The 23,900-nt window shown below is 48.1% G+C and overlaps 1 protein-coding gene across 1 annotated transcript in view; it reads right to left on the reverse strand.

Moving 5' to 3' along the window:
* Positions 1-22,702, reverse strand: part of MROH1 (maestro heat-like repeat family member 1) — a 41,964-nt gene extending 19,262 nt beyond the window's left edge. Inside the window, exons 1-11 of the mRNA XM_006879230.1 lie at positions 22,565-22,702; positions 22,359-22,490; positions 22,061-22,223; positions 21,802-21,900; positions 21,334-21,485; positions 20,564-20,704; positions 20,060-20,152; positions 17,227-17,305; positions 16,676-16,789; positions 15,650-15,723; positions 14,872-14,994 (exon numbers count right to left, since the gene is read on the reverse strand). Of these exons, the coding sequence (XP_006879292.1) occupies positions 14,872-14,994; positions 15,650-15,723; positions 16,676-16,789; positions 17,227-17,305; positions 20,060-20,152; positions 20,564-20,704; positions 21,334-21,485; positions 21,802-21,900; positions 22,061-22,223; positions 22,359-22,490; positions 22,565-22,693 (1,299 nt within the window). The 5' untranslated portion in view covers positions 22,694-22,702. The remainder of the gene's footprint in view (positions 1-14,871; positions 14,995-15,649; positions 15,724-16,675; positions 16,790-17,226; positions 17,306-20,059; positions 20,153-20,563; positions 20,705-21,333; positions 21,486-21,801; positions 21,901-22,060; positions 22,224-22,358; positions 22,491-22,564) is intronic.
* Positions 22,703-23,900: the final 1,198 nt, after the last annotated feature.

Here is a 23,900-nt window from a genome sequence, read left to right on the forward strand (position 1 = left end):
ACATTCGGTTGGGTCGCCTTTCTTTGGGATAGGAACAAATATCGATCTCTTCCAGTCAGTTGGCCAAGTGGTCGTTCTCCAGATTTCTTGGCTGTATATAACAACAACTAAAAACATAGGTAGAACTTTACGCCAAACACACTCCAGTAACTTGTAATACTGCCTTTCAAAAACTTCACTGCTCTTGAGTTGGACTCACTCATAACTGACCCTCTACCAGATTTTCAGAGGGTGTAAACTGCACCCTGGAGCAGCTGATGGATTCGGACCACATGTCTCTGGGCTGGCAGTGCATCATTTTACCACAAGACCACAAAAACTGCCTCAGCTGTTTATTAAACAAGAAGAAAAATCACAGGAAGCTCTCTAAACAGAAATCACTGCGGATTAAGGTGGATAAAACAGTAAGTTACAAATCCACATGGGAAGAAAAATTGAAAAATCAGAAAAACAGCCAGCCTTGCTGGTCTGACCGAGACTGGAGAAGCCAGGATATCAGTCCTCCCTCAGTCACTACTGATGCTGGGATAAACAGACCTGAGCAGCTTAGCTTTTAATAACTCAATAACCCACTGCTGTCCACTCAAGTCCAGCTTAGGGACACCCTCCTACTGCTGGTCTCTGAGACTGTAAATTTTACAGAAAGAGGACACTCATCTTTCTTCTTTGGAGCAAGTGATAAGTTTGAACTGCTGACTTATAAAAAAAATTTTTTATTTTTTTGTATTTGTGTACCGTCAAATCAGATTTGACTGGTACAGGAGGAGATTGCCCCTCCTTCTCCAGCCGAGCATCTGGTGGATTCGAACTGTGTACCTCTAGGATTGAACTGCTGACTTTCAAACCGGTAGTCTACGTCACCATGCTATGTACTGTGCTAGCTAGGGGAGCTCCGGTGCCCAGTGGTAAGAAGCTGCGCTGCAATCTTGAACGCACGCAGTTTGAATCCACCAGCGGCTCTGTGAGAGAATGAGCAATCTCCTCCCGTGTGATTTATCGCCTCTGAAAACCTGCTGGAGGTCAGTTGTGTGGTGGGTTCTGACAACAATCAGGACTCCTTTGGCCAAAACCAAGACAGGCCTATAACACCATGGAGGTGCTCATTCCTTAGGTCAATCATCACACAGGATCAAAAGGGCAGTATTTTCTATGGGAGGACACTCAGAAGGAGGCAGGGAGGATGGTGGAGATGAGACTCACAAGGAGGAAGCAGGGAAAGTGCTGCTACACTGTGAGGATTGTCGTTAAAGGTATAAAACAAAACCTGTATAAAAGCATTGAATGAAAAATCAGTATGCTCTGTAAGCTTTCACTCACAGTCAAAAGAAGAAAGAAAACTGAGGGAACCTAGGAGTTGTGAAAGATAAGCAGTTATCCCCAAACTACAGAAGCCCCAACAATAGACAAGGTGGAGAGCACGGCTTCATGGGAGTCACAAAGATGACGGTCCCCAAAGGAAAGGCCCTCATCTCAGGAGCCTGTGCCCAGTGTCAGGGTAGAGGGGAACCATGGGGTGGGGTCAGCAGTGTCAGCGGCACCACTGGAGGGGACTGTGTTTCTCTAGGGTGACGCAAAATTGGGAAATGGATAGTGGTGACAGCTGCATAGTATGGGGACCATAAAAGTGACCAGACTGCAGCACAGCAACCACTGCACAGTTACCACTGCATGGTGACCACAGTCTGCTGATCAGACCACAGCCTGGTGGCCACAGCACAGTGACCACTACATGGTGACCATGGCCCCGTGATCAGACCACAGCACGGTGACCACAGCACAGAGACCACAGGATGATGACCAGACCATAGCAGTGACCACAGCACAGTGGCTATAACATAGTATTCAGATTACAACACGGTGACCACAACCCAGTGACCAGACCACAGCACGTTGACCACAGCAGTGACCAGACCACAGCATAGTGACCACAGGACAGTGATCAGACCATAGTACAGTGACCACAGCACAATGGTCAGATCTCAGCACAATGATCACAGGATGGTAGCCATCCTTACCCCTCTACACCGACCCTTTTCCCCTCTTGCGTCTCCACATGTTTTACTAGTTATCCTTCTATTTTTACAATAATGGTCTTACACAGTATTTGTCCTTATGAGACTTAGTTCACTCAGCATAATGCTCTCCAGCCTCTTCGTTACGCAGTATTTTTCAAAATAATTGTTCCTGAGTGCTGCATAGTATTCCATTGCATGAATGTACCACAGTTTCTCACTCCATTCAGTTGTGGTTGTCTATCTGGGCCATTTCCATGTTCTTGTGATGGTGAATAACGTTGCTGTGTACACTGGTGTACAAATCTCTTGTTTGTGTCTCAGTTCTAATGAAATAGCTGGGTCATATGGAATTTCTATGCTCAACTTTTTAAGGAAATGCAAACCTGTCTTCCAGAGTGGTTGTACTATTTTACAATCCCACCAACAGTGTAGGAAAGTCCCTACCTCACCACATCCTCTCCAACAATTATTGCTGGCTACCCTGCTAAACTTTGCCATGGCTACTGGGATGGCATCTCACTGTGGTTCTGATTTGCATCTTTCTTATTGCCAGTTATTCTGGGCATTTCTTCATGTGTCTGTTGGCCATCTGAATGTCTTCTTCTGTGAAAAGTCTTTCCATGTATTTTGCCCATTTTTTAATTGGGTTATTAGTCTTTTTCTTCTGGAGGCCCTATAGTATTCTATAAATTTTTGTTATGAGACTTGTCTGAGATGGTAGGTTTTTTTCACCCTGTCAAGAAAAGGTTTTGATGGGCACAGAGATTTAATCTATAGAAAGTCCCCTTCATCAATTGCATCCTCTCTAAATTGTGCATTCTGGCTGTATTTGGCAGCCTCTTTATACCATAGACTAGGCCTTAAAAGCTTCGTCCCACTTTGTCTCTTATGAACTTTATGGTTTGGGGCTTTACTCCCAGGTCTCTGACCTACCTTGAGTTGATTTTTTGTGTATGGTGTGAGATGTAGATCCTGTTTCAGCTTTCTGCAGGTAGCAGTCCAGTTTTGCCAGCACCATTTGTTGAAAAGGTTGTCATTTCCCCATTTGGTATGTTTTATTTCTGTGTTGCTTATCAGTTGACCAGAGATAGAGTGGCCCATTTCTGGGTTCTCACTTCTGTTCCATTGGTTTATGTGATTGTCATTGTACCAAAACCATGCTGTTTGGTTTCTACTGCTGTGTAGTAAGTAGTTTTGAGGTCAGGGAGCATTATGCCACCCACTTCATTTTGTTTTTCAGAAGTGCTTTGCTTATTTAGGGTCTCTTTCCTTTCCAAATAAACTTGACAAATTACTTTTTTATCTCCTTTAAAAATTGATTTGGTATCTGTATTGGGATTGTGTTGAACAATGTGGATTGCTTTCAGTAGGATTGTCATTTTTACAATACTGAGTCTTCCTATCCAGGAAAAGAAAACATTTTTCCATTTATTTACGTCTTTTATTGTGTTTCACAGAAATGTTCTGTATTTTTCTTTGTTCAGGTGTTTTGTGGCTCTAGTTAGGTTCATTCCCAAGTGTCTCAATTTGTGATTAGCTATTGAAAACGGTATTGCTTTCTTGGTTTCCTTCTCTGAGGAATCGCACTGATTTTTGGATACAGATCTTGTGTGCTGCCAGCCTACTCACCTGGTCCACTAGATGGAAGGAATATACAGAGTCCTGTATCAAGAAGAACTGGCTGACACAGAAGAATATCAAGCAACAACATATGATCAAGAGGCAATGGTGATGACGGAGGGAGTTCAGGCTGCTCTGAAGGACTTGGAAAAAATAAAGTCCCAGGAATTAATGGAATACCAACTGACATATTTAAATAAACAGATGCTGCCCTGGATGTGTTCACCAGGTTGTGCTAAGAAATCTGGAGGACAACTACCTGGTCAACTGACTGGAAAAGATCCATATTTATTCCCATTCCAAAAAAAAGTGACTTGATTGAGTATGGAAATTATCGAACATCGAAATAATCACACACTAGTAAAATCTTGCTGAAAATTATCCAGAAACGACTGGAACAGTACATTGACAGAGAATTACCACAAAGACAGGCTGGGTTTAGAAGAGGTAGTGGCACTAGAGACATTATCGCCAATGTCAGAAGGATCTTGGCAGAAAGCAAGGAGTACCAGAGGAATATGTATCTATCTGTGTTTCACTGACTGTGCAAAGGCATTTGATTGTGGGATCACAATAAAATTGTGGCTAACCTTGAGGAGAATGGGAATCCTAGAACACTTGATTGTGCTTATGCAAAACCTACACTTGGACCAGGAGGAAGTCCTCAGAACAGAGCAAGGTTAGCACTGCATGGTTCAAAATCAGGAAAGGTGTGTATCAGGGATACATCCTTTCTCCATAGCTTTTCAATCTATATGCAGAAAAGATCATTCTGGAAGCTGGGCTTTTTGAGGAGGAATGTCACATCAGGATTGGAGGAAGACTCATCAACAATCTACGTTATGCAGATGACACTACCTTGCTTGCTGAAACTGAGGATGATTTGAGGCGCTTGCTGCAGAAGGTCAAGGACTATAGTCTTTAATATGGATTGAAGTTCTACATCAAGAAGACAAAGATTCTCACCACTGGGCCAACTGGCAGCACCATTACAGATGGAGAAGAGATTGAGGTTGTTAACAATTACAGCCTGTTTGGTTCCACCCTCTTGGCACCAGCAGTCAGGAAATCAAAAGTTGAACTGCACTGGGAAAAATCTGTCAGGAACCTCTCCCGAGTACTGAAATGCAACGATGTCAGTCTAGAGACTAAGGGGTGCCTGAGCCAAACCATGCATTTCACAATATTGCTTCCTGTGCCTCTGAGAGCTGGACAATGAAATGACTAAGGATGACAGAAGAAGACTCGATACCTCCGAGTTTTGGTGCTGGAGAAGAGACTTGAGCATATAATGGACCAATAAGAAAACAAATAGGTCTCTCTTGGAGAGGGTTAAACCAAGTTTCTCCTTGGAGGCTAGGATTTTGAAGCTCCATCTCACATACTTTGGGCCGGTGGGCAGGAGAGACCAATTCTTGGAGGACATCAAGTTTGGAAAGGTGGAAGGACAGTGCAGGAGAGGAAGATTCCGGATGGATAGATTGATATAGTAACTGGGGCGATGGAATCAGTGAGCATGGCTCAGGACAGGGCAGGCTTCAGAGCTGCGGTACATAGGGTCACTATGGGTCACAAGCAACTCGATGGCACATAACAACAAAAGCTCTCAAGTTTTTTTGGTTGAGTTCTGGGGTTTTCTGTGTACACTATCTCATCATCGACATGTAGTGACATTAACTATGACTTTTAAAAGGCACAGAAGAGCTTCCACTAGTCAGATGTGCACATGACAATGCACAGCAGTGATGGGTTAGGAGCCACTGTGTGAGGCAGGAGCCCAGACGTCCACCCAGCATGACCTATACATGGACAAGCCCATGAGCACACAACTGCATGCATGTAGGGGTACGCATGTGTGAACACGCAAACATCTGAACAAATGAACACATAAACAGATGAACAGTCAACGGTGCCCATGAACACATTAATACGTTAGTGGACAGACAGATGAATGCATATGAGAGGAAATTGTGCACACGAGTGTACGTGTACTTATTGAGAGGAGAAGTGCTAAAAGATAAACATCGAAAAACGGATGAAGTTAGACAGTCAATGGTCCATGATAAAACTCCTGATGAGCAAGACATTTCCCAGAGCATCCCCTTGTGAACTCCGTATCAGTCAGCAGGAATGGCAGATGCTGCCCAGAAAACGAGTGAGTAGTTGGAGCAGAGTCAGCAATTCCCTAACGGCCAACCCAGGCCCTCACAGCGAGGTGCTGGGGATTACGTGGACCCCCAGCAACCAGACTAGCGTCTCTCCTATCAGACGCAAACACCAGCCAGATCCCCACAGTCAGATCACCTGCAAAGCCGTTCAGCTCAGTCCTAACAGATGGTGAGGGTCAGAAGAAAAAGAGAGACTAGTGCAACACAACTGCCAAACAGAATGTGTGGTATTGAATTCTGCACCAGAAAGTGAGTGCAAAAAACCACACCTTAAGACACGAGGCCATACGCACGATGAGTTTGTGGATCAAGGGTAAGCACTGGCCCACATTAAACCTCAAGGCTCTAATGGTTGGACTATGGCAGACTGTCTTGATTTTTGTTGTTGTGTGCCGTAGAGTCACCTGTGACTCACTGCGACCCTATGTACAACAGCCCTAAACCCTGCTCTGTCCTGTGCTAATCTCAGTCTCTGACACACCCACCTAGATTACCCCACTCACTGAATCAATCCACCTCGTACACCCACCTCATACACGTACACGGGCTTCCCCTCCTGCGCTGTCCCTCCACCCTCCCAAACATGACGTCCTTCTCCAAGGACCGGTCCCTCCTTGCAACAAGTCCAAAGCATATCGGATGAAGCCTCAGAATCCTTGCCTCCAAGGAACAGCCTGGTTTAACCCTCTCCTGGATGATCCTGTTTGTTTTCTTAGCAGTTCATGGTACATTCAATACTATTCTCCAGCATCACAGCGCAAAGGCATCAATTCTCTTTCTATCCTCCCTAGTCATTGTCCACTTCTCTGACACATAACAACTGACTGCAAAGACCACAGCCTGTATCAGGCTCAATTTAGTCTCCAGAGTGACACCATTGCTCTTCAGTATTTTGGAGACGTCCCTAACAGCAGACTTTCCCATCGCAATATGTCTTTTAATCTCCTGGCTGCTGGTGCCAAAACTGTTGACTGTGGAGCCAAGCAAAACTAAAGCTGTGAACAATCTCAATCTCTTCACCAGCCATCCTGATGCTGCCAATTGGCCCAGTGGTGAAAATCTCTGTCGTCTTGATCCATATTGGAGGCTGCAGTCCTTGACCCTCTGCAGCAAGAGCTTCAGGTCCTCCTCAGTTTCAGCAAGGAGGGTCGTGTCATCTGCATAACGCAGATTGCTGATGGATCTTCCACCAATCCTGATGCCACACTTCTCTTCATAGAGCCCAACCTCCCAGACATCTGTTCTGCATACAGGTTGAAAAGGTATGGAGACAGGACAAATGCCTGGCATACGCCCTTCCCAATTTTGAACCATGCAGTCTTCTTGCTCTGTTCTGATGACTACCTCTTGGTCCAAGTATTAAAAAAAATCAATGTATTCAGCACTTTGGAACTTTAAGGGGTAACATGCAAAATGGCATGCAAAAATTATAATGTCAAAGACACCACAAGAAAACAACTTTGCAGAAGATACCTTGTGGCTATAGATGCAAAGGCTCTCAAGAGGCTTCTAGCAACAGTACAAGAGAGTCCACATCTGAGCAGCTGGTGTTTATATTCAGGGAATGCAGGGTGATCCCACACCCAACACACCAATCAGCAGGACTTATCATGTCATTAAAACAAAGGACAAAGTCCACAAGACCCCCTTCAGAGACAGGAAAGCACCCATCCTCCCTTTGCATCAAAAACTCAACATTCCAGGAGGACCAAGAACAACACCAAGCTGCCCCAGGGCCACCACTGCCAGCACATCTGTGGTCGGAGATGAACACTGAGTCCCCAAAAACGGACAAGCAGAGCACCACTTCTCTTCAACTACATTATCAGAGGTTTGGCCAGGGCAACTGGTGGTGGGGGAAGAAAGACATGAAAGATATCCAGATTAGAAAAGGAAAATGTGAAATTCTTTCTATATGCAGATGACATGATTTTGTATTACAGCCATCGTAAGGAAACAATACTTAAAAAAATTGTGTTAGCACTAATATGTGAGTTCAACAAGGCTGCAGTGTATAGGATCAACAAGAAAACTGTGTTCTCTATGTATAAATTACAAACTCCAATTGAAATTGAGAAAACAATTACATTCACAGTAGTGCCTCAAAATATAACAGTTATGGAAAAATTTAGCAAAGGAAGTGAAAAATCTATATTCTGAAAACCCCAAAACACCACTGAAGGACATGAAAGAAGACCTAAATAATTGGAGATTCCAAGTTTATGGATAAAGAGTTAATGTTGCTGACGTCAGATGGCATTGAGTTGAGCATGAGAAACCCTATGAACATTCTCTGATCCTGATGCCAGACGGTCTTTCATAGAGCCCGGCTTCTTGAATGATTTGTTCAGAGTACAGATTGAATGGGTCTGAAGAAGGGACACAGCCCTGATGCACACCTTTCCTGATTTTGAACCATGCAGTGTTCCCCTCTGCTCTGTTTGGATGACAGCTTCTTCATCTTCATATAGGTTTCACACAAGCACAAGTAACTATCCTGGGATTACTCTTATTTCAATGTTAGTCTTACCTTTTTATGATCCACACCGTGGGAAGCCAAATATCAAACTAAATATTAATCTAAATGATAAACCAAATGCTCTATCAGGATATGAGGGAGGTGCAAATACAAGCTGGAATTCCTCCTGAGACAGGTCAGGGGGTCATGCGCCAAGGCAGACCTTCAGGCCTTCACAATTCTTGGATTGTAGGTGCTAACCCCTCCCTCCTGAGTCAAGCATAAGGTTTTCAAAAGAGCGAGCCCAGCTTCATGTGCATAGAATTCTCTGTGTGATTTGTTCCCTGGCACTTCTCAATAAAGTTACAGGGTCTTTGAGGTGTTCACCTGCTGTCTTTACGCCCCGTTCTTTCTCAATTCTTAGTGTCCCTGTCTCTTTTTTTCTCCTTGTCCTTGGCCGACAACACAGTCAAATGCCTTTGTATAGTCAATAAAATACAAATACACATCCTCTGGTATTCTCTGCTTTCAGCTAAGATCCATCTGACATTAGTAATGATATCTCTGGTGCCATACTATCTTCTAAATCTGGCTTCAATTTCTGGCAGTTCTCTGTTGATATATACTTCTGGTCATTTTTCTATCATTTTCAGCAGGATTTTTCTTGTATGGGGTATTAATGACATTGTTTCATAATTCTCATTCTGTTGGATCATCTTTTTGGGAATGGGAACAAATATGGATCTCTTCCAGTCAGTAGGCCAGAGGGCAGTCTTCCAGATTTTTTGGCACTGCCTGGTGTTAATAGGTCCAGGTCTCCATCCGTTAGGTGAAACATGTCAATTGGTACCCCATCAATTCCTGGGGCCTGCCTGATAGTGCCTTCAGTGCAGCTTGAACTTCCTCCTTCATAATCACTTGTTCTTCATCATACATTATGTCCTGAAATGGTTCTTTGTCAGCCAATTCTTTTTGGTACAGTGACCCTGTGTTCTATCTTCTTTTGATGCTTCCTGAATCATTAAAGATGTTGCTCATAGCATCCTTCTTCAGTACTGCAACTCAAGGCCTGAATTGGTTTTTCAATTATTTCAGCTTGAGAAATGCCTAGTTCTTTTTTTATTTTCTGACTCCAGTTCTTTTGAACATATTGTTATAATACTTTGCTTTGTCTTTTTGATCTGTTCTTTGGAACCTCCCATTCATCTCTTTCACTTTAGAATTACTTCCCTTTGTTTTAGCTTCTCTATAGTCTAGTCAAATTCTCAGTCTCTTCTGACATCCATTTGGTCTTTTCATTCTCTTGTCTTTGTAATGACCTCTTGCTTTCTTCATGAATGATGCCATTGTTATTTATTATCTATAGCTCATCTGGTCTTCAAACATTACCTTCAGTGCCTCAAACCTATTATTGAGATGGTTCTTACATTAAGGTGAGATAGACTCAAGGTCATATTTTGGTACTTGTAAACTTGTTTTAATTTTCTTCAGCTTCAATTTGAACTTGCATATGAGTATTTGATGGCATGTCCCATACTCAGCACTTGGGTGGTCTTGACTGCTGATAGTGAGTTTTTCAATTCCTTCCACAGAGGTAGTCAATTTGATTCCTGTGTAGCCCATCAGGTGAAGTCCATGTGTATAGTCGCTGTTTGTGTTTTTGTAAGAGGCATTTGCAGTGAATAAATCACTGATTGTACAAAATCCAATCATTCAATTTCCAGCCTCATTTCTATCACCAACCAAGTCCATCATTTCTGACTACCTGTCACTCTTTCTTTCTAACTTTTCCATCCCAGTCACCAATCAGTATCAATGCATCTTGACTGCATGTCTGATCAATTTCAGATTGAAATTTCTTAATTTTTGGCTTTAGGTGTTGGTGTGTTTATTTGAATAATATTTGTATTAACAGGTCTTCCTTGTAAACATATAGATAATGTCCAATCATAGCAATGTACTTCAGGATGCATCTTGAAGTGGTCTTTTTTTACTATAAACTTAACATCATCATTTCCTTAATTTTTCATTCTAAGTACAGTAGATCATCTGATTATCTGACTCAAAGTTGATACGTCAGTCCATCTCAGCTCCTAATGCCTAGAGTGTCAATCTTTAGGAGTTGCATTTCCCTCCTGACAACTTCTAAATTTCCTAGATTCAACCTCTGTACCTTCCACATTTCAATTCTTAATGGACCTTTGCAAGCTGTTTCATCTCCTATTTGAATGTTTTCCAATCTGAGGGTTCTATTTCCTGTGCTATATCTGTGTTCCTCTATTGTTTATAGGGCTTTCTAAGGCCTATTGTTTCAGAAGTGGGTGGCCAATCCTGCTTTCCGGTCTGTCTTACTCTGGAAGCTCTGCTGAAACCTGTCCCCTGTGCACGACTCTGCTGATATCTGGAACTGGAGGAACACAGCTTCCAGCATCACAGCCACTTGCAGGTCACCTCAGTACAGCAGACTGACAGACAAAAGATGAACTCATATTAGCAAATGTAAACATTCCCATACACACTTAAACTATAAAATAAGCAACAACATTCAGACCACTCCCCTAATACAAGAAACTGACAGATAAGATGGCAATTTTCCCCAAATTGATCTACATATTCAAGACAATCTCTATCAAAAATCCCAGCTGCCTTTGCAGAAATGGACAAAGCTCTAAAGAGATAAAGAAAGCCCAAGAACATTATACTTAACGTGGTTTCAAAGATTAGTAAACAACTTTAAAAAAATCATAAAATCCATCTGACATAGGCTGGTGGAGCTCCTGAGACCATGGCCCTCAGAAAGAAGTCAAGCCTGAGACACAAGCCAATTCTTGGGCCAATAGCAGACAGGTCTGTAAGGTGAACAACAGCAGAGGGAGGCACCACCCACCCTAAGGGACAAACAGGCAGGACCCGCCACATGCCCTAAGTGCTCAGAAGGTCTAGGCTGCCCTTTGAGAGTCTGGACTCCGCTTAGTGGGATGTAAGAAGATCCCCTTACCTGACCCACAGTTTCTAGTGAGCATCCCTGGGCAGACACACTGCACTAACAGCTGATCCCACTGCTAGAAGAGGAAGCAGTGTGTGTGGCCTTCCTCTCCCCCATACTCTGCCTGATACAAAACTACAACTTTCTGTATGATTCCTTCTAAACAAGTCTCCACACATGAAGATGGGCTTGGAACCTTGAAGCACAGATGTCCATTGCAGCCTATCCAAGAAAAACATCCTAGGTAGCCCTGTACCTATTGAAAGGAAAAACTGTTTAAAAGCAGCATATGATTAGGCATTATATGTATAAAAGTCCAGAATAAAAGGTGCCTTGCAAAGTGAACTGGGGGAAGGGAGAGAGGGAGAGAGGGAGGGAGGCAATTGTGCAACAATGAATGAATGAAAATTTAACTGTTCTGTAAACTTTCATTAAAATAACAATTTAAAGAAAAGATAGAAACTGAATGATTAAAAACTTCCTGAAAAAGAAGCCTCCAGGAATGCAGTTTCGTGAATTCTACTAAAGATTTAAGGAAGAAATAACACTTCACAAACATCCAGAAACTAAACTCACCTAATAAGCTGTTGCTGTTAGGTGCTATTGAGTCAAGAACCACCCATAGCGACACTATGAACAGCTCTGAACCCTGTTCTATCCTATGCCATCTTTACAATCTGTGACACACGTGGGCCCATCGCCAACTCATTTCATGAAGCATCTTTTTCTCCTTCTCTGACCCTCCACCTTTCCAAGGCCTAGCCAATCCTAGCAAAGCACCTAAAGTACATGAGATAAAGCTTTACCATCCTTATCTCTAAGAAGCACTCTGGTTGCAGTTTAGCATTACTGGCAAACGTGACAAATAAGTGTAGACAAAAACTCTGGGAAGAGGTGTAAGAATTTTCATCAAGCCACTACAGGCCACTTCCAGCACTGTTTGTTATTATTAGGTACTCTCCATTTGACTTCAACTCATGGTAAACTTATGCACCAAACCCTGCCCAATTCTGCATCATCCTCACGGCCCCTGCTCCGAGATCTGTAATCACTGTATCAATCCACGTCACTGAAGATCTTCTCCTTTGTTGACTCTTTACTTTTCCAAATATAGTGTTCCAAGGGCCGATCCCTCCTAAAAACATGCCTGAAGTATGTGATGTGACATTTCACCATCCTTGCCTCAAGAGAGCACTCTGGATGCACCTCTTCTAAGACAGATTTTTGGCAGTCCAAAGATATTTCTTTCCAACATGTTGTTGTTGTTGTTGTGTATAGCTGAGTCAAAACAAACCCAGAGCTGACTGCCACTGGGTTTCCAGAAGCAGTAAATCTCACATATGCAGAGTACCTGTTTTTCTCCTGCAAAGTAGCTAGCAGATTTGAATAATGTATCTTTGCTTTGCCAGTGTAATTTCTTATCATGAACATATGACCAAGAGGCCATGATGGTGAAGGAGGATGTTCAAGCTGCTCGGAAGGAATTGGCAAAAAACAAGGCTGCAGGAATTAATGGTTGACGTATTTCAGCAAACAGATGCTGCCCTGGACACACTCACCAGGTTATGCCAAGAAATCTGGAGGACAATTATGTAGCTAACTGGCTGGAAGAGATCTATTTTTATTCCTATTCCAAAAAAAGGTGTTCCAATAGAGTGTGGAAATTATTAAACAATATCATATACAAACAAGCTGCTGCTGAGAATTATCCAAAAATGACTGGAGCAGTAGCGCATGTGCAGAGAACAGATGCGCAGCTGGCTTTAGAAGAGGACGTGGCCCTAGGGACATCACACCCAATATTAGATGGATCTTGGCCAAAAGCAGAGAGTAGCAGAGGAATGTCTGTGTTTCTTGACTATGAAAATGGATTTGACTGTGTGGATCACAACAAATTGTGTCTAATCTTGAGAAAAATGGGAATTCCAGAAAACTTAATTGTGTACATGTGAAACTTATACGTGGACCAGAACAGAACAGAGCAGGGGAATACTGCATAGTTTAGGATCAGGATAGGTGGGCATCAGGGATGTATCCTATCTCCATACCTTTTCAACCTATATGCAGAACAGATGATTTGGGAAGGTGGACTTTATGAGGAGGAATGAGGATTGGGGGAAGACTCATCAACAACCTGTATTATGTAGATCACACAACCTTACTTGCTGAAACTGAGGAGGACCTGAGGTGTTTTCTGCAGAAGGTCAAGGACTGTAGTCTTCAATATGGATTGAAGCTCAATATAGAAAAAAACAGAGTCTCATCACTGGGCCAATTGGTAGCTTCATGATAGACTGAGATTGTTAACAATTTTAGCTTGCTTGGTTCCACAATTAACATTCTTGGTTTCAGCAGTTAGGAAATAAAAAAAAAATTACATTAGGAAAATACCAGGGACCTCTCTAGAGTACTGAAGAACAACGATGTCAGTCTGGAGACTTGCACCTGGATACAGGTGACATGGTCTTCACAATTACTTGTTATGCATCTGAGAGCTGGACAATGACTAAGGATGATAGAAGGAGGATTGATGCCTTTGAGTTGTGGTGCTGGAAAGAGGGTGAAATCAAGCTGCTCCCTGGAGGCAAGGATTCTGAAACTCCATCTCACAAACGTTGGGCATGTACCAGGAGAGAACAGTTCTTGGAGAAAAGACATCAAGCTTGGAAGGGTGGAAGGACAATGCAGGAGAGGAAGACCCAGGATGAGATAGATTGACTCAGTGACTGGAGAAATGGGATCAGGTCTGTCAGAAACAATGAGATTGGTACAGGACAGGGCAGGGTTAATGTACACAGGGTCGCTATGAGTCTCAGGTGACCTGACAGCACACACCACCACCACAACCAGCCACCAGAGCTCCCTTTGCCAACATGTAGCTCATGAGTGGTAACTCATAGCCAACCTTGATCCTTAATGTGCATCCAAATGAAGTGAGTGCCATCTACAGGATGGCTAAGAAACAAAACCCAACAACGCTCAGGTCTAGTCTCCCATGCTGCCCAGATGGCTGCGGGCCCCCCAGCCTCAGAAAAGGCTCCCACTCCAGAAGACTTCCTTTCAGTAAATGCAAGGACAGTGGTGGCAAGTGACAGGCTTCTCGCCATCCAGGCAGGAGACCTGGGTTTGATTCCTGGCTGGTGTACCTCAAGCACAGCCTCCACTTGCCTATCAATGGGACCTGCATATGGCTGTGATGCTGGACAGGTCCCAGCAGTGCTTTCAGATGGAGGTGGACTAGGACGAAAGGCCTGGTCAGGTCTGAAAATCTGTCAATGAAACCTACAGAGCAGCAGCGTGACCAGCAGCATGCATCAGGCTGGCACCGGGCTGGCACGGGCTGGCACCAGGTGTGACCAGCAGCACCTGCTGAGCTGGCACAGGACCAGGCAATGAGGACAGCAGAAACACACTCACACCGTTCCACAGAGCAGGAGAGAACAGACACCCTGTCCCTTCCTAGTCTTGGCATCTGTGAGATGGCGTTACAGGAGTCTGCTGGCTTGGCCTGCAAGCTGAATGTGAACCAGCCCACAGAGCACAGCTCCTGACTCATTCCTCTCCAGGTGAGCTTGGCACTCATGCTTGACAAAGGTGATGCCCTCAGGGTGAGTGAGGCCTCACCTGTGGCTCAGGGGGCAGTGCACACTGCTGAACGATGTACTCCACCATCGCTTGGCCTCCAGGCTGCTCCAGGTAACCATGGTGGGCCATGGCACTGATCACCTGCACCATGGCCCGCTTCACCTGCCGAAACAAGGGGACAGAAAGGGCCTGAGGAAATTCCCAGTTTCCCCCATGTGCACCACTGGTTGCACTTGTAACTACCGGTATCTGCGCTCAGGCCATGGCCCAACACTATCAGAGCAGTTCTGTGTAGGCGTTGGATCTGTCCCCAGCCCTGCTCGGCACCACTGGGCCCAAGCACCCCTTTGAGCTCTCTGGCCCCTGGGTGAGTCCCTGAGCCAGCACACATGCTAGTTGTCTCTGTGCTACTGCTCACTGTCACAGGGTCCCTGCACCCTTCAGGTGAGGGCCCAACTGTCACTGCTGTCCAAACAGTCTCAGACAGTGTTACCCTGAGTGCCAGACTGTCCACCATGGCTTGGAACAGAAGCCCCTCCCCTGCAGGGTGACCTGATCAGGGCAGGGGACCACCTGACCTCCTAGGTCAGTGCCCTGACAAAGGCTGGAGGGCAGGCCTGGTGGCAGCCTTAAGGCTGGAGTGGCCCTGGGCCAGCACAAAAAGCTGACCTTGTCCCTGGTCCTCTGGTCAGCAGCATGGAAGCAGATGTAAGAACACCAGCTCCACTGCAGGCAGCACCCCTTCCCCTGTACCTCCCCTGCTCAAGCTCTGGGGGGTAGGCCTGGCCACCCCTTTCCCCCACCTGGCCCCTGCTACCTTGTTATTGGTGTCTTGTAAGGGCAGTCGCATGGAAGAAAGGATAAAAAGCTTCCGGACCTCCATCTGAGTGGCTGCAAGAGACCCCAGGGATGCCTTAGTCTGACAAGATGCCACTGGGCCAAGGGCCAGAGCTCCTCTACACACCACAGCCCAGGTGTACAGTCACCCAGGGACAATGTAGCCACCTCACAAGGTCCCTGCAGGGTAGCTGAAAGGATGCTTTCCTTGCATGCTGCCCCATGCCCTTGCAGGAACTATCTTGGGCTGAGGTAGAACTTTACCCAAAGAGCACTGCCCCAGGAGTCCTTCCATGGAGCACCAGCTGAGGAGCACCACCCAAGGAGCACCGGTCCAGAGTGCTGTCTGAGGAGTACCTTAGTGGAGCACTACCACAGCAGCAGCACCCTGGAGGTGGTCTCCAGCTATGTGGGCAGCACTGGCTGATGGGGGTGCCAGGGCTCTGGAACACCATCCCCATACTCGCCGTGTGGCACATCAGTGTCCCTGCACTCTCAAGTCCCCCAATTTCCAAGCTGCTTCCTCATCCCCAATGCCACATGTGCAGCCAAGCCTGCAGGCCGGGGAGGGACCACACACTTCTCTGCTTGGGTGGCACACCCTTTGGTATATGCCAGCTCATGACCACAGCTGATCCTTGATGGGCACAGAGGGGCCATCAGTAGCTTCACATGAGCATCACCCTCACCCCGACAAGAGATTCTAGAAACTAACAGGCCGACTCTCCAGAGGGAAGCAACAGTGTCATGAAAAGATCCAAGGGGAACACAACGTGGGAACGTTTTCTTTTCTAAGCAGAGCCCGTCCATGCTCTCAGCAGGCGCTGTGAGAGGCGGCGGCACTGGCCACAGACACTGGCCACGTGGAGCTGTCCACTGCCAGCAGGCAGCCCTCTGAACTGCTCCGATAACTCCTCACAAAGCTTTGAATCTTACAAAACTTTGCTGCCAACTCAGAGCAGAGTGCTGCTACTGCGTGCCACAAAGTGTCCCTCCGCGTACTTACCCGCCGAGTTGATGACATGTCTCAGGACCTGTAGGGAGCCAACACGGATCCGTTCATTGCTAGTGTCCAGCTTGGGCAGCAAGAAGGCAAGCAAGCGGTCAGGGGCAAAGCAGGCTGCAAAAAATTAAGGTCAAGCTGACCTGTCCTGTGTCCACCATGAGGAAACAAACATCCAAAGTGATCAGCATTGGCTATGCCACAGGGGAGACTCCAAGGGGCCATGTAGGTAGGGCACTGGACCATGGACCCAGCACACCAATGGCCGGCCTTTGTCACAGAACCACCAGAAGCCCCTGGAAACTTGGAGAGTAGGGATCCTCCATACACAAGCTTGGGGTTACAGAGCTCAGGACCCCACCAGTCCAGTAACACCTCCTCTCAAGAAGAGCCTGCTGGCCTGAGAACACAGTGGTCCTTCAGGCCAGGAGTGGAAAGACAGGGCCAGTGCTCCCCTCCTCCTGCCTTGGCTCTAGGCCAGCCTAAAGTTGAGGCTGAGCCCTGAGCCCAGCATGTCCTCATACTCCCCCAACCTGACCCCTGGATCAACTCACCCAGCACAGTGAAGCAGCGCAGCACCTCTTTCTGGTTGCTGACCACCAAGGGGCTGGATGACTCTACTGGAACACATATCTGCTCCGGGGGCAGAGAGAAGCGGTCACCACGGGCAGCTGGGGATCAGAGGCCTCCCCACTTTGGAATCCACACTTCACTTGTCCATTGGTGGGGAGGGAGATGGAGGGGCAGCCACAGAGCTGGCCTTCAAGTCAGGAGCTTCTGTGAAAGTTTTGTCCTCTATCTGCCCACCCCCACTCCCCCAAATCCAAAAGGATAAACTCGCAGCATCAGGATGGATGGTGAAGAGATTTGAGACTGTTCACAGCTTTAGTTTGCTTGGTTCCACACTCAACACTCTTGGCACCAGTAGCCAGAAAATTAAAAGACATATTGCGATGGGAAAGTCTGTTAGGAACCTTTCCAAAGCTCTGAAGAGCAATGGTGTCTCTCTGGAGACTAAGGCGTGTCTAATATAGGTCAAGGTCTTTGTAATCACCTGTTATGCATCAGAGAGTTGGACAATGACCAAGGAGGATAGAAGGAGAATTGATGCCTTTGAGCTGTGGTGCTGGAGAAGAGTATTGAGGGTACCATGGACTGCTAGGAAAACAAACAGATTCATCCTGGAGAGGCTTAAACCAGGCAGCTCCTTGGAGGCAAGGATTCTGAGGCTTCGTCTAACATACTTTGGACATATTGTAAGGAAGGACCAGTCCTTGGAGAAGGACATCATGCTTGGCAGGGTGGAGAGACAGCACAGGCGGGGAAGGCCCTCTATGAGGTGGATTGATTCAGTGACTGGGGTAATCGGGATGGGTGTATCGGAGACGGTGCGATTGGCACAGGACAGAGCAGAGTTTAGGGCTGTTGTACATAGGGTCGCTATGAGTCACAAGCGACTCAACGGCACATAACAACAACAATATCAAGTGGTAATGGTCCAACGAATGGCTGAAGTCCTCCCTGCTCCTGATCTTAAAGGGCTCACACCCAAAGTTCCCATTAATCAGGCTGTGGCGGGAGGGTGTGTACATAGAGTGTCCAGGGAAGGAAAAGTTCCTTTCTAATGTTAACTTGCTAAGACATTTTTATGAATAGGCTGTGAGCTTCATTACACTCTTTCCTGTATCCAGAGGTCAGAGGACTTTTTCCTTCATCTGTAACAAGGATAACATGTGCTGCAGCTTCTCGAAGCTGGACAAAGCTGCTATTTCCATGTTAAGCCTATCAGATCATATGTTTCGGATGCAGATACAGTTGGCAGTTACTTTTCATAAGATCTTTAAGTCTCCCATCAAAGTCACGCACTAGGTATTCTCAGAGAGTCCAGGCAGGGATCTGGAATGAAGGCTGGACTCACAAAACTTAGATGGCTCTGGATTTTTCTCTGATTCCCAAAGCAACTGTGAGTCTAGGAATGAACTATTTCCCCAAAGTTTAGCAAATTCCAACCATAAAATGATTTGGGGTTTGGGTGTGTTTTAAGAGGGGATAATCCTGGAGTATTTTTCCGTTTCTTGATCTGTTCAAGTTGTCTCTTTCTCCTCTCAACTTGGGCAAGTCTTGTTTTTCAAGAAGTCTTATCCATTTGATATAATTTTTCAGTTATGATGTAACTGTTCACAGTATCCCCTCCACCCCCGTCACAGTCCTTCCCCTTAGCAGGGACTAAGCTTGAGTCAAAGCTTGCTGCAGCAGGACAAAGATTAGGAGGCACAGCCCATGTCCTGGAAAGTCATCCTAGTGTCCTCTGTTTGGAAAGGGCTGGCAGGGCCAGAGGCCACTGCAGGAATAGTGCAAAGATACTAACTCCCACTATTTCTTCACAGCCTCCAGCCTCCTATTCTTTCCATTCTCCCTAGAAAGTCCAATCAGACCTCCATCCACACAGCTTACCCCACTGCCCTCTGGGAACTATGCCAGCAGCCACTCTCAGCCTCTTGGGCTCTGATCCTGCGCATATGTGCACACCCTGTAGTTATGTCTCCTCCTCAGCTCTTTTTCAGGTACATTCTCCATCCACCCCAGGTGCCCTAGGATGGTCCAGGACCTGACCTATGTGCACTGAGCCCTTCCTAGAGTGACCATCAGCTATGTCAGCACCTCCCAGCTGGCACCCTGGTGTCACAGACCCCTGTCCCTGTAAGTAGTCACTGCATCCCTTACTCACCCCAGCATCTCGTCACTGTACACACCTCTCCCTGCCCTGTCTGACTCTCCATCCCCTTACCCAGATGCTGTAGCAGCCTCCTGTCACACACTAGGGGGTGTCCCTCCAGGTTAGAGCCCACCAACAGGACTCACATCGTTCAGGGAGACTCTGCCTATTCTAGCCACATTGTCCTCCTTGCTGGTCCTCCGCCCTGCTGTTTTCCCATAGCCCAGAACCTATGATCAGATCCAGAAAGTGCTCCTCCTATCAAGACAAGAGCCCCCCAGTAGGTGGGCATCTGTTGTGTGGCATGAGAGAGATGGACCAATTGGGAGAGACTGGCAGAGAGACTCAATACAGAGTGAAGAACTAGAAAGGCTGAGCACTGCACACCGAAGCACAGCCATGTCTGAACAGTGCTTGTCCCACAGGCAGATCCACCCTGTCCTGTCCAGACGTCCAGGCTAAAGCCTCTGAGACAGGACCCAACACAGGCTGACCGGCCCTTCCTGCCGCCTTCCAGTGCTGGGTACCAAAGCTGCACTGCAGGCAGTGGCCCTGAGACACATGGTCACCCACTGCAGGCACTGGCAGGTCACAGAACACCTATTCAGTCCCAGGCTCCTTGAGGGTAAGATGCCATGGAAGGCCCCTTTCCCGCCCCAGCCCCAGCATACCTGGGCATGTAGGGCCCCCAGAAGCATGTCCAGCTGGCCCTCCAGTATGCGACTGCCCACGTTCACAGCTGCCTCCAAGATCTGGCCCAGACTCTAGTGGGGAGAATGCATCAGGAGGCTAGAACACAGGGACTGGAGGGGCTGACTCCTCAGCCCAGTGAGGAAGTTCTGGCTCCTCAAATTCAGAGAAGGGGAACAGGGCTCCTGTGACACCAGGATGTGCTGCTCCCCGCTCAGAGACATGCCCACCCCAAGATCCCTGCACCAGGCCAAACTCTTCCTACAAACAGACTCTGCCCAGGACCTCCTCCATCTGTACTCTGGGCTGAGCACTCTCTTCCCAGACCTCTTCCTTGCCCCACTCTGGGCCAAGTACCTTCTGCCCTTCTGACTCTGGCCTGAGTTCCCACACCCACTGTGGACCAAACCACCGTCCATCCCCCTGACTCTGAGCCAAATCTCCTGGCCCCAGCCCTGCCTAGCACAGACATGCACTCAGCGCACCTTGGACACAGGGAGGGTCTCAGCATGCTTTTTGTAGAGGGAAAGCACGCCTGGGACAAGCTTGGGCAGCTGCTCCTCCAGCCTCTCATTGGGCAGCAGGTGGCTCATGGGCCCCAGGGCCTCCACCACAGCTAACCGGAGCTGTTGGCAGATGGACATATGGACAGAAATCAGATCAGGACACATCAGACTGGAAGTGCCAGGTAGAGGGAGTGAATCAGTACTGGGTGACCATTAGTTACCATAGGTGAACAGGTGGTACTCATAGGTGACCACCAATGTACTACAGGGTGACTGGCGTGACCTCGGAGTGACTGCAGCAGGAGGCCACAGTGCTGCTGTCAGGTAGAGGCAAGGTGAGATGTGTGTTCGAGCCATCCCACTGTGTCCCCCAAGAAAGCACTATGACACTCATGATAGGAATACCAGCTGTTCAGAACAACTGGGGGTCAAGAGCTGCTCAGACACCACACAACTGTGGTGACCTCCAGGTGAGACACCTGAAAGATGTTAAGAGCATCTGTCTAACATTCAGATTAGACAACACACAGGGCAGGGATGCTCAAGTGCCGCACTCTGCATGGGTGAGGACTGATGGTGAGACAACATAAAAGCCCACCTCCTGAGCACTCTGGCCTGGAGTCCTGGGAAGGACAGGTGGAGCTGTGGCCCCAAGATCCCACCCTTGGGGGACACTTAGGGCACTGAGGAGAGAAAGACTTAGGATGTGCACAGGGTAGGAGGAAATGCTAAACATGAGGGAGGCAGACCTTGGCTTCACGACTCTGCAGCCAGTGGTTGAAGAACACATCATAAGCAATGAAGATCTCAGAGGAGAAGGTGTCCTTCCTGACCGTGGGGTCTGGCGCCTGGTCCAGGTTGGCCAGGTACTCCAGGGTGCTCTCGCTGAAGTGCTGCAGGGCTACAATGACCAGTGTAGGTAGCAGGGAACCTCACAAGGCAGGAGCAGTGCCCAAGGGAGACAGGCCATGCTGATGGTCAGGGCCATCACTACATATCAGGCTTTGCAGCTGAAGAGCAGACTCTGGGGCTGCTAGTGTTCAGGAGCAGAGGGCCAGGGTTCCCTCCTCCCTACCATTCTCCCCTCCTCCCCACCATTCTCCCTTCCTCCCCACCATTCTTCCCACCTCCCCAGAGCCTGATGCCTTGGGTAGTGGAGAGGCAAAGATGCCCTAGGAGGAAGTGGAGGCAGAGATGAGGGGTACAAGGAGTCTCACCAGAGCAGAACACCACCCGTAAGGCATCCTGCTTGGCCATGGGCAGCATGGGCAGCATGGTGCCTAGGATGGAGGGCAGGAAGGGCACCATGCCAAACACTGCAAGCGGGAGAGGCCTGTCAGGCTGAACGCTCCACCGCCTGCCCTGGCTCTCAACATTCAGAATGTGGGAGGGCAGGAGAGGGCTGAGAGTGGGAGGTGCTGAGGGCAGGGGAGAGTCAAAGGGGTGGCCAAGGGCAGGGGATGGCCAAGGCCCTACCATTGGACGTGGCAAGATTGGCCAGTGTCTGCACCACGAAGTGGTGGGGCAGCAGGCCCGGCTGGAACTGATTCAGCAACTCCTCCATCACAGCGTTGATGAACCGGGTGCCCACTGCCACGAGGACACTGCTTGAGGCCTGCTGCCAGTCAGGGACCAGGTCCTACACACAGAGCGGGCAGAGGTGATGGAGGCCAGGTGCCCTCCCACGGAGAGCTGCCCGCAGTGCCTAATCTGCCTGGATTTCTCTGCTCAGCCCAGGCCGGCTGCTGGGAAGTCCAGGAGGGAGCAGGCTCACCTTTGCCTTGGTCATCTCTCTGGTGGCCATCAGGATGAGGGCCCTTGCTGTGTCCTTGTCCAAGCTACTGATGTGAGTGCTCACGACGGCCTCCATAGCCTTCAGGATCAGGGCTCGGTATGGGTGGGCCAGCTGCAGGGCAATGCCGTGAGGCCTGGGCACTGTGACCAGCCACCTCCCAAGGAGCCCATCTGGCACAGACATACCTTCTCGTGCTGTCCCAGGTACTCTGCACAGGTGCCCAGCATCACCTCCGGCTGGGCCTCACCCAGGGTGCACAGGGCACTGCACACCTGCTCTTGCACTTGCGGGTCCTTGTCTGTCACTGCATCCATCAAGGTGGTACACAGCTCTGCCAGAGGACAGACACTTAGGCCATGCACTGTCCACACACACGTGAGGCAAGCAGAGTCCACCATGCACTGTCCACACAAAAATGGGGGAAGCAGAGTCCACCACGCATGATCCACACATACGTGAGGGAAATGTCCACCACGCGCTGTCAAGGTGGTACACAGCTCTGCCAGAGGACAGACACTTAGGCCATGCACTGTCCACACACACATGAGGCAAGCAGAGTCAACCATGCACTGTCCACACAAAAATGAGGGAAGCAGAGTCCCCCATGCACTGTTTTGTTTACAAGTGTGGAACAAGCATGGTGTGCATGTGCACCTTGTGGCCACTCATTGCCACTGGCACCAGGTTCTCCCAGACATCGTTCGTTTTGTCTTGATGCACCCCAAGGTTAGGGGCCAGGAATGCCTGGACCCACAGCCCATGTGCAGGGTTACCATGAGGACAGCCCAGGACTCACTCTTCATGTACAACTCAGCCATGTCCGCAGCTGTGGCTCCCTTGGGCCTGCAGGACGAGACGCCTACATCCACAGCTGTGGGGTGTACGTGCTAGACAATGCCTTCACCAACCACTGTGCTCCTGAGAAGGGGACAGCACCACATTCTGCGCAGCACCACTCCGAGGACCTGAGACTGTGCTGCCACTCCCTCAGGAATGTGGCGTCCACTGGGTCACGAACAAGAACTCCGTTGTAGGCAGCTCCAGCCACAGTCTAGGAACAACATGTCTGCCTGCCTCGGAGCACCGTCCTCTTCTCTCTGCAGATGAGAGTGCACCTTGCTCCATCTGCACAGGTGTCAATACCTCCCCTTAGCACCAACAACAGGACCACCCGCCCACACGTCCTGCCCCTTAGGAACGGCACACAGGGGCCAATAGAGAAACATCACACCAGGGACTGCTGGGGCACCATGCCCCAGGCCACAGAGATGCAGAGAGCAACTGCTCAAAGAACCAACTGCCCCACCCTGCAACCCAACTCTATACCTGCACCCCCCCCCACTCCCATGGCCTCACTGGCCACACCATCCTCCCTATCCAGTAGGACACACTGGGTAGCTCCAGGAGGGATGTTGTTGTTGTTGTTATGTGCCGTCGAGTCGCCTGCGACTCATAGCGACCCTATGTACAACAACAGCCCTAAACTCCGCTCTGTCCTGTGCCAATCGCACTGTCTCTGAC

This window comes from Elephantulus edwardii, unplaced genomic scaffold, assembly GCF_000299155.1.
Source record: "Elephantulus edwardii isolate Elephantulus edwardi_28Jun2011 unplaced genomic scaffold, EleEdw1.0 scaffold00003, whole genome shotgun sequence".
Taxonomy (NCBI): Eukaryota; Metazoa; Chordata; class Mammalia; order Macroscelidea; family Macroscelididae; genus Elephantulus; species Elephantulus edwardii.